General features: G+C 37.6%; 1 protein-coding gene across 1 annotated transcript; it reads left to right on the forward strand.

Moving 5' to 3' along the window:
* Positions 1-6335: 6335 nt before the first annotated feature.
* LOC129106495 (green-sensitive opsin) lies at positions 6336-9960 on the forward strand. Its single transcript, XM_054617926.1, has 5 exons — positions 6336-6699; positions 6874-7042; positions 8930-9095; positions 9194-9433; positions 9862-9960. The coding sequence occupies exons 1-5, from the start codon at positions 6336-6338 to the stop codon at positions 9958-9960; spliced, it is 1038 nt and encodes a 345-aa protein (XP_054473901.1).
* The last annotated feature ends 1213 nt before the right edge of the window (positions 9961-11173 follow it).

Below are 11173 nucleotides of genomic sequence, written 5' to 3' on the forward strand. Positions count from 1 at the left end.
TGAATGATATTGTTTTTTTTTTAACTCTATCTACAATTTACCCTCGCCTTAGTAGATATGTGCTGCTCTGTTTGTCGTGTGTGCTCTTTCCCCTATCTTCCTCCTTTTTCTATTTTCATTTTCTATTTTCTTTCTATTAACTTATTTTTGATTTACTTGTTTTTTTGTGAGGAGACAAATTAAAAAGGGAAGACAAAATGAGACGCAAAAATATGTAAATATAACCTAATTCCAGCATGAATATAAAAAATGATAAACATTATCATTAGTTAGGCCTATTGGAACTAAAACCATCACTGTAGCTGATTTTTCTCAGAAATTACAATCATTACCATGTTTATGAATTGTCCTATGAATGTTGCGGTTATCTCCATAACAGAACTTAAGAAGAAGGGAGCATTGTATATGTTACAGCTGATGTGGATGGCAATGTGCTAAAGATACCTTCAGTCCAGTGGACAGTGACATCTGCTGGATAAACTGTCAATTTACAATTACATAATGACACAGAAGTGGATGTGAAGCCTGTCCTTTAGTTTCAGATTTTGTCCATCCACATTGATATACATTGGGTGGAAAAAACACGAGAATCAGGGATTCTGCATAAGATTGCATTTGTCTTAGTGAGGTAATCCTAATAAACTGTAGGGTGATTGTTTTCCACAATTTGCTTAGGGAGAAGGAGAGAGAGAGAGAAAGAAGGGGTGCATTTATCCAAAGACGCAGTCCAAAAAGTACAAGAAGGCATCACAACCAAAAACAAGTTCAATGCTTGAGAAAAAGATCAAAATTGTCTCTATGTAATAATGCAAATATTTGACCTTTCCTAAATGTTTAGTCATGGTCAAAACATTTGGTTTAACAGACCAGTCAGATCCCTCTGCCCTCTGAAGCTAATTTGTTATTTGAGATATTGGGTTAAACAAATACAACTGAAAACATTGTGTTGAATAGTACCTTACATTTGTTTTGAAATATATCACTTCAGGAAAGAAATTCTAACCAATATGTTTTTTAATTGTTCTATGAATGTTGGAGATTTTCCTGTATCATTATCTGAACTTCCGGACCGTGGGCCATGTAATGACGTGTTGGAATAGTTTGTAAAGAGAATGATTTGTTAGATTGGGTATTAATGGGTTACAATGTCTATATATATAAAGTGGAGGGAAGAGGAGATCATTGGATCTTAATCCTTTGGTGAACATAAGTGTCTGGGCCACACTCGAGAGCAGAGATTATGGAGATCTGGAGTCTGTGACTTAACAGAGAGTGCAACACAGTGACCTTGTTGGATACTTTAGAGTTCTTAAAGACAAATGTGTCAGAAAATTAAATTCACGTTGAACGTCCTGTTAAAATAAATGTTCTCCTTGTAATCAATGACTATTTTGTCAGGATTATTTTACAAGATGCAACTCAAAAGATTTTCATATTTTCAGTGAGGATACTTTACTTATTATCATGTGAAGGAGAAACAACAACAGACGACATCCAACAAACCAAACGACTAATGTTCTCCTTAAAAATGATTAGAACAGCTGTCAATTAGTTTCCTGAGCATCAACTTGATCAACTAAATGTTTCAGCTCTACTCTGTTCAGATATTAGAAAATGCACAAACATACCGCATACATTCCAATGTTAAGCTCTGCTTTTTGACTACATTTTAAGAATACTGTACTGTTTATCATCACGGTGCCTATGTTCAGAAGAGTATTCACTTTATATTCCCTTTTAGCCATATTAACCTTCAACCCACTATGCTTCTGCACACAGTAGAAAATAGCTGCCAACCATGTCTCAAAATACATTACATACAAAACATCTAGACAGGGTTGGGATTTATGTGTTCTGTACCTGGCTTCAACACATCACTTATTGCTCTTACCCGCAGTAATTTAGATACAAAACTCTAAAGAAGTGTTAGTCAGTGTGCTCTTTAACATTTGTGTGTGTTCATTGATTGCCTCTAATGTGGCACAATGTGCTCCAGATCAGTCGCTTATTGCATCTTCTTGACCTACTAGCAGATAAGCTACTGTTCCAGTCTGTCTCAGGTACAACACTTCCTGTTACAGTTTCAACACTTAACCTGCACAAGAGTGTGTTAAGTATTTTGAATAGCTGTAAAGCAGAGAGCTAATCCCAATTAACTGTTGTGTTGTGTACTTGTGACTTTACGCACGAGGGAGGCACCCTTTTGATCTAAGCTTTGGACTTCTCACCTACCTCGGGCTTGAGAGTATCTCCAAGCTTCCATATTAATCTCATTTAGAGCTCAGCTGTCGTTGCACCAGATGCACCACGTAAGCAAATCACCACTCTGACCCCTTTCAACCGTGCTTAAACAGGTTGTATTGCAGCGTCGTATGAATAATTGTTGTTGAATTTTAACTTATCTTTAAAAAGTGTATTCTTTGGTTGCTGTTGGTTTAATTGTTGAATGCTCAGGAGGTCGCAAATTCAAGAAAAATACAACAAATGCTTGTACTTTAAGTAAAGTTAAATGTTAAATGCAGGACTTTACTTGTAAGTACTTAGTACTTAGTACCTTTTCTTCTTCTGTCCTGACAAGGACACACAATGTAGGTTGTTTTTCAGTAAGTACCTTTGCATCTTAATAATTAGACAAGCATGTTTTAAATCACAAAAACAGAACAGCATTACATTTTATTGTACTTAGATTTATTATCGGCATTATTTACCTCTATAGTGTCCCCTAAACAGAATAAATCTCATAATCATCATCAGAGGAGCATCATAAAATCTACTTGACCTTCAGTTTCTGCCTTCAGAGGCCATTTTGAGGTCCTTGAACTCTGGAGCAACTGTGTGGCCGCTGTAATCACTTTTGAAGACTACGTGAATTGAAGGAGACAGGTATCACCTCTAACGTGTGTCATGACTCCCAGACAACCTGCTCAACGCCTTTGAATTACGTACAAGGTGTGAATCCAATTTGTTCGGATTGAAGATTAGAAAGGGACAAACCCCTCCGGTTTAACAGCTTGCTAGTGACAATTTTTGGATGCTAAGCAGATAAACACAAGCTTCTTGGTCTGGAAATCCCACTTGTGGGAATTGGCATACTTATGAAAGCTGTGTGACAGATGGTTTCCTGTTTGTACATCCAGGGAATTACCATAGTTGTATATTCTCCAGACCACTTCCTCATGTAGTGTCAACAGTTTAAATGTTTGCTATAAAGACACACACTGTGTTTATTTCAATGACTTTAAACTCGCTATCAACTCAAACCAGCAGCACTTGGGTCAAAGTGACCGTTCTTTATAATTTCTATTCTTCATATGCAAAATAGTTGTCAAGAAGACTGATTTTATTAATTAATTTAAAAAAGAAATCCAACAACACATGAATATATTCATTAATTAATTCAGTTGTAGTTTTAAGGATTTTTTTTTTTTAACATATATATTTAAATCAAAAGTTATCGAAACATAAAGGCAATCTGAACTCCATACATATTACACCTGCAAAGTTTCACACTGCTTTATCTTGTGGATGAGGATATTTTAATTCACTTATGTTTGCTGTACACTGAAAGTATGGTTATTATTGCTCGAGTTAGTCATAAAGAATGTGTTTTTAATTTTCTTGTAGATTTTTTAATTATAGATATGTATTTACAATGTATGTATGTATTTAGTTCAGAAGTCGGTAAGACCCGATAAAACAATGAGATGGATTGCAGAATTATATACATTAAAATCTACATTTAAATTTCACATCTACTTGCTTATTTTATTGAAAATTTAGATTGTGTTACTGTAAAATAACAAAAGTATTTGTAATCCATTTTACACCAATTCATTTCATAGATGAGCCATTTTAAACTTACAAACATGATGAAAAAATCTAAATGGTCAACTTGATCAAACATAGATTTGTTTTTAATGAGGCTCACTTATATTCACAATTATTCAGACTGAGCCATTATTAAAAAGCACAAATGCCATTCAAATGTTGAAGACATGGAAATTACCTTAACCGATAAAACAACATTTATAGAATGATAAATGATTGTTAATTAATAAATAATGAGGTAATTGGTTCTGATTTGCTATATCCCTATTATTACACGATCTTTGACTTTTCAGTAAATGGATTAGCTATCAGAATAACTAAGCAGACCTGCAAACAAGATGAGGGAGTTGTGCTGAATAGATATGACACATCTTTTACATTTTTAACAGGCAGAAGGTATTAAGTGGTATTAAGGCGCTGGGTGAGGAAGCCAAAAAAGGTATTTTAAATCTGTAAACTACAGTATACAGTACCTGGCATAGGATCATTACAATAAAGTAGTTAAACTATACAAGGCTGTCCTCACTGAAAAGCATGTTTACTTATTAGTTGTTGCACTTACTGTATTTGTATCAGTTCGCTGCACTTATTGAATTCGTATTCGTTTACTGCACTTATCCTATTCGTAGTAGTTTGTAGCACTTACTATATTCGGATTAGTCTGTTGCAATTATTGTTTTCGTAGTAATCTGCCTCTGCACTATACTTTTGCTCTGGCTTATACTTTGAGATGCTTGTTTAAGAAAGGAGATGCACTTATGACTTCTGGTGACTAGTAGTTCTCTTGAATACCTATGTTGAATACACTTCCTGTAAGTCGCTTTGGATAAAAGCGTCTGCTAAATGACTGTAATGTAATGTAATGTAATGTTTACTTCATTGTAATGAAGTTAATGGTTTATCATCAACTGACGCCATTTGCAAGCCAATAGTAGGCTAAATGAATTAATAGGTTGTTGGCATGTCTAGTGAAGTAAGAACACAATCCCCATTATACGCTCACAGTATCACGTTTACCAATAATGGATTAACTATGACCCAATTATCACACAGACCTGAAGGAACTTCAGATCCCAGTATTGCATTGCAAACCAATATGTTCATCCAGTTGAAATCCAAATTTGTGAATTTTGCAGACACAGAATTTTAGACCCGAAAGAAGAATATATTTAGCATACCATTACAATCCCTGCAGTACAGTGAAAACTACTAGTGTTTGTCTGACTGCTGGTGTCTTTTGGAAGGGGGCAGAAGTGATAGGGTCGGGGTTACGACAGACCAATGAGACAATGTTTAACAAGGAGTTGTTGCAGCCCACCTGCAGACTGCACTATATCAGGGTCCACGAGTAGGTCCATGCACCTGCCACAAGAAAATAAAATGATATCGGGGCATGCATGGATTTGTAAAACCTGGTGTGAGAACCATGCAGTGGATCTAACCTTAGCCAATGCAAGATTGTTGCATCCTTCAAATTTAGGGAGCTTACAGTGTTATTTGCTCAGAAACCAAGTCTTTCCCTAATCAAATGATAATTTGAGAAGAAATAGTATTTCTAACTATACAAATGGCTAGAAATGAACCAGCATTTCAGTAATACAATCGTAACGTTCAACGTTATGCTGATGATATAAAACTTCATCGCCAATACAACATTGTGGTCACCATTTCGAAACAGGGCCTGCTTAAAGGATGTGCTGGATCTCTTTTTATATTTCAATTCACATTCTATCTATCTATCTATCTATCTATCTATCTATCTATCTATCTATCTATCTATCTATCTATCTATCTATCTATCTATCTATCTATCTATCTATCTATCTATCTATCTATCTATCTATCTATCTATCCTTTTATCTCTTTCTCTCAATCTTCCAATTTATCTCTCTCTCTTTTTCTATCTCTATCTATCTCTACCTCTTTATCTATCTCTATCACTCTACCTATGAAAAATGAACAAGACCCTGTCTTCTTACATGTTACTAGTGCAGCTGCAGTATGGCTTTACCATGTACCTGCCCTCTGAAATCCTATTAAGAAGTTCTTAGTTGGCAGAGCGTTAATCACATTATATGTTGTGAGTCTTCCTTTAATGATGTTTATGTTAAGAGGTCAAGTAAAGGTTCATATATAGACAGGAATCATTTATCTCCACAACAAGAAATGTTCTGCTGGTTTTTGAGTGCAGTTTTAAATTCTGAAATGAGTGAAGTATGCAGTATAATGTACTGCACACTTAAGATATCTCAGATCTTAATTTGTGATCATATGACATCCTATGATACAACACATCCTTTAAATCTAAATGTGCTCGGTTGGGCACCGAGTGATTATACAGTGTAAGCAGATTTGGGATGAATTATCTTGCAGATCCTCTTCGCACATCCACCTGATCCATTGTGAGTCTTCCCCTAGGGGGCTATATAACCATAGCTGCAGTTTCAGACCCCAGGCAGTGCTTCAAGCTTCTTTTACTCAGCCAATCCAAATCCTATCTTGCAAAGATGGAGAATGGCACAGAGGGCAAGAACTTCTACATCCCCATGAACAACCGGACGGGGCTTGTGAGGAGTCCTTTTGAGTACCCACAGTATTATTTGGCAGAGCCATGGCAATTCAAAATACTGGCTCTCTACATGTTCTTCCTGATGGGCACTGGCTTTCCCATCAACTTCCTTACACTGTTCGTCACAGCTCAGAACAAGAAGCTCCGGCAACCTCTCAACTTCATCCTGGTCAACTTGGCTGTGGCTGGACTGATCATGGTCAGCTTTGGATTCACAGTCACCTTTTATACTTCCCTCAATGGCTATTTCTCCTTGGGAACCACGGGCTGTGCTATTGAGGGGTTCATGGCTACACTTGGAGGTAAACTTTAGGAAAATGGATGTTTATTGGCCGTTATCATTATTATTGTACCGATTATTGTACAGTTCTGTCTTATTTTTTTCAATCAAAGCTTTTAGACAGCTCTAAACTTGTACAACATAAGGCAACATTTGAAGGTGCTCATCACAACTGTTCTCTTTCTTTTATCAACAGGTCAAGTTGCTCTGTGGTCTCTCGTGGTTCTAGCTATTGAGAGATACATTGTGGTCTGCAAACCAATGGGTAGTTTCAAATTTACATCCACCCACGCTGCAACAGGTTGTGCATTCACCTGGATCATGGCTGCCTCCTGTGCTGTCCCTCCTCTTGTTGGCTGGTCAAGGTAATTCCTAAAAATGGATCACATGACTAGCAGTGGAAGAACAAAGAATGGATAAGTCTTTAATTGGAGCATTTACCACACTCTTACTTAGCAACCTATTTTTCTATCTTGTTCATTCTTAAAATTTGGTATGCAAACATTTAAATCACCAATATCATAACGTTACTAGAATGAGTCCAGTAGGGACACAACACAAACAGTCACACAGTTAAACAAACACCCAGGTGAGCCATGTTATTTACACCACTGAATTAGAAAAGAAACAATAGCACATGTAAAGGTTATCAGACAAATCTGGTAATTTCTAAATCTGGTTCAACTTTATCAAATCAAACTTCCAAAGTTGTGCAGTCTTGCAGTTGTTCTATACATTGGACCATCATTACAGTTTGGGTGTTTTCTTTTTCATTTTCTCATCAAAATGTTGAAGTGGATCAATTTGTTTTCCCCAACCAATTTCCTTGATGCAATTGCTTCTACAGCACTTCAACAGTCATGCTCGTGATTAAAATGTTAACATGGTTAAAAGGAATCATGACTAGGAGAGTAAGACCCAGATTGTAAAATAGCAACAAATCTAACAACAACAACATAAAACCAAAACAAATGGTGGATAAAGATGCTTATTCTTCAAACAGTTTTAGCTCAAACAGTTTTTTCTGTTTTTACCCATTAAGTTAAACTTAACTGGATAAGCAGGTTACGGAAAATGGATGGAATGGAAGTTAAAAAACAATGCAAATGTAAACAAAGTGCATGTGACCTGCTAAATAATACTCCAAAATATTTGACAACTTTTTTTTATTGGTGTATTTAGAAGCTCTCTATCCCTCAAATCAAACCAATGATTACTGAAAAATCCCCAAATTTAAATTCTCAGGATTCTTTACGAAACTAATAACATCTCAAAGGATCAAATGACTTGGATCTTAAATTTGTAATTTGATATTTGCCTAACAAATCAGATGATTTGCTCTTGTCTTTTTTTTTAATTCTTGTGAGAACAAATTGCCCTACCAGAGGGAATTAGTTCATTTGTTCAAGGATTTTAATCAATACTGATGACAGACTGCTGACTGAAATTACTAACATTCTCTGTCCCTGTTTTGCTTTTTTGGACCTTAGCATCTGGTTAGCATTTTGTAGCCTTTGCAAATACTTTGGTTATTGTCTGTCTCTCTTTAAGCTGATAGTCTTCGCTTTAAACAATACATTACATTACATTACATTACATTACAGTCATTTAGCAGACGCTTTTACCCAAAGCGACTTACAGTCAGTAGTATGTTACATATCATTCACCCATTCACACACTGATGACAGGCTACCATGCAAGGTGCCACCATCAGACTCTAACTAACATTCATGCAACATCCAGTCCACACCGATGGCAAGCCTTCGGGAGCAACTTGGGGTTAAGTGTCTTGCCCAAGGACACATCGACTGCTGAAGCCGGGTATCGAACCACCGACCCTCTGATTGGAGAACTACCTTGCTCTCCACTACACCACAGCCGCCCCATACATGCATCAAACCCTATTGATTAGTATTTTTAAGGGACAATCCATTTATTATATTCATGAGATTTCTGTAATTTCCCATTGTTCTATAATCAGGATTACTACCAAGTTGTCAATACATGGTAACACACATGGTACTTTTGCTGCCACTGCAATTATGCTTTGAATTATTTTAAGCTCATGCAACAATCCTAGCATTTTCACTGTACAACATGCCATCTTGCAAAGTTGCTGTCCCACTTGAAACTGAAGTTTTTTATTTTCACATTTTCCTGCATTCTCTCAAAGGTTGCACACAGAAAGGCTGCAACATATAATGTCAACATTTTTTATGTTGTATCTTACATTGCATGTTTTGTATTTGCAGGTACATTCCTGAGGGTATTCAGGTTTCTTGCGGACCAGACTACTACACCATGGCCCCAGGCTTCAACAATGAATCATACGTCATTTACATGTTCACCTGCCACTTTTGTGTTCCTGTCTTCACCATCTTCTTCACTTATGGAAATTTAGTATGCACAGTGAAGGCGGTAAGAGACAGTTACTTTATCTAATGAGATTTTTTAATATTGTTGGTTTGAACCTTATCTATGTTAGAGAATATCAAATAACTGATGATGATTTTCAGGCCGCAGCCCAGCAGCAGGACTCTGAATCTACCCAAAAGGCTGAGAGGGAAGTGACACGTATGTGCATCCTGATGGTGTTGGGCTTCCTGGTGGCCTGGACTCCATATGCTAGCTTTGCTGCATGGATCTTCTTCAACAAGGGAGCAGCATTCTCAGCAGCATCCATGGCTATCCCTGCCTTCTTCTCAAAGAGCTCAGCATTGTTCAATCCTATCATCTATGTTTTGCTGAACAAACAGGTATGGTAAAACCAATATGGTAACACATCACTTTAAAACCTCTGTTTTTACTCATTAGGAAATCATCCAGAGAATGGCTGCAAACAGTTTATAAAAGTTTCCAAAACACATGAGGACATGATGTTGTGTGACTCAACGTCCACTTACCTAATTTCTCCTTAGGCTTTTAGCTTTATGATGCGTTTCAGAGTTATCTGAGTTGGGAGTGAAGAGAGCGAAGATGCATTTCTAAATAATTACATATTCCATTGAATTATTTGTTGACAAATACATTAGTAAACACTTACAGCCGTTTTGTAGCTGTTTACAAGGATATTATAGTGGGTTATAAACCACATTTTTTATAATTAAACTGCTGAAAAAGTGTTACTCTTCAGTGTCTAATGATTCGTCACTATAAAACCTTACCTTGTACTGTGTTTTTGCAGTTCCGTAACTGCATGCTGAGCACTATTGGAATGGGAGGCATGGTGGATGATGAGACCTCAGTATCAGCCAGCAAGACAGAAGTGTCCTCTGTTTCCTAAACACCAATGGATCTCAAATGGACTTTTTCACGTGGACTAATGACAAGTATATACAGACAGTGTTATCATTTGGTTACGTACAGTAGGGTTTCCAGGAAATACTGCAGGTTACGAGTCACCTACAATCGAGTATGGTGTTTCAAGCTTGCACCATATACAAAGCATCAATTTCCTATCTTATGGTGACCTGGACCAAGTAGTACTGCTGTCAAAATAAAGAAAACATCAGTGACACTTTTCGAAACCATTAAACAGAACGTGCTTTGTTATCTGGCAGTAAATCACTCCGGTTGGCTCCACGAGTGCAGAGAGTTTTTTATATTTCTAATAACATCATCTCTCTAAAGCACTTATTTTGTTCTGCTTTATTTACTTATATTTTTAGGGGGTTCATGATTTATTTTCTTGCCCAATTGTACATATATTTTATAAATGCTCATGACATTGTAAACGTAGTCTAATAAATTCATGCATGCTAATGTGTTTGTTTATTGGTATTTTTGATGAATCACAGTAGTTTAAAGTGAAGCTAAACTGTAGTCCTTTCTGGCTGTACACACTGTACAGAAATCACATCCCTGCTTTTTGCAGATGATGTGGTTCTGTTGGCTTCTTCAGAACATGACCTTCAGCACGCACTGGGGCGGTTCACAGCCGAGTGTGAAGCGGTCGGGATGAGAGTCAGTACCTCCAAGTCTGAGGCCATTTTTCTCTTCCGGAAAACGGTGGATTGCACCCTCTGGGTTGGGAGTGAGTCACTGCCCCAAGAGAGGGAGTTCAAGTATCTCGGGATCTTATTCACGAGTGAGGGTAAAATGGAGCGGGAGATGGACAGGCGGTTCGGTGCAGCGTCAGCAGAGATGCAGGCGTTGTACCGGACCGTTTTGGTGAAGAGGGAGCTGAGCCGTAAGGCAAAGCTCTCGATTTACCAGTCCATCTACGTTCCAACCCTCACCTATGGTCATGAGCTTTGGGTAGTGACCGAAAGAATGAGATCGCGAATACAAGCGGCCGAAATGAGCTTCCTTCGTAGGGTGGCTGGGCTCAGCCTTAGAGATAGGGTGAGGAGCTCAGACATCCGGAGGGAGCTCGGAGTAGAGCCGCTGCTCCTTCGTGTCGAAAGGGGCCAGCTGAGGTGGCTCGGGCATCTGATCAGGATGCCTCCTGGACGCCTCCCTTTAGAGGTTTTCCAGGCACGTCCAACTGGTAAGAG

Source organism: Anoplopoma fimbria, chromosome 17, assembly GCF_027596085.1.
Source record: "Anoplopoma fimbria isolate UVic2021 breed Golden Eagle Sablefish chromosome 17, Afim_UVic_2022, whole genome shotgun sequence".
NCBI classification, from domain to species: domain Eukaryota; kingdom Metazoa; phylum Chordata; class Actinopteri; order Perciformes; family Anoplopomatidae; genus Anoplopoma; species Anoplopoma fimbria.

Excerpts from the sequence above, each read along its gene's own strand:
- LOC129106495 (XM_054617926.1), top strand. The coding sequence starts at position 6,336 with ATGGAGAATGGCACAGAGGGCAAGAACTTCTACATCCCCATGAACAAC. Across the intron at positions 6,700-6,873 it reads GTTCATGGCTACACTTGGAG|GTCAAGTTGCTCTGTGGTCT; the intron begins GTAAACTTTAGG and ends TTTTATCAACAG. Across the intron at positions 9,434-9,861 it reads ATGTTTTGCTGAACAAACAG|TTCCGTAACTGCATGCTGAG; the intron begins GTATGGTAAAAC and ends GTGTTTTTGCAG.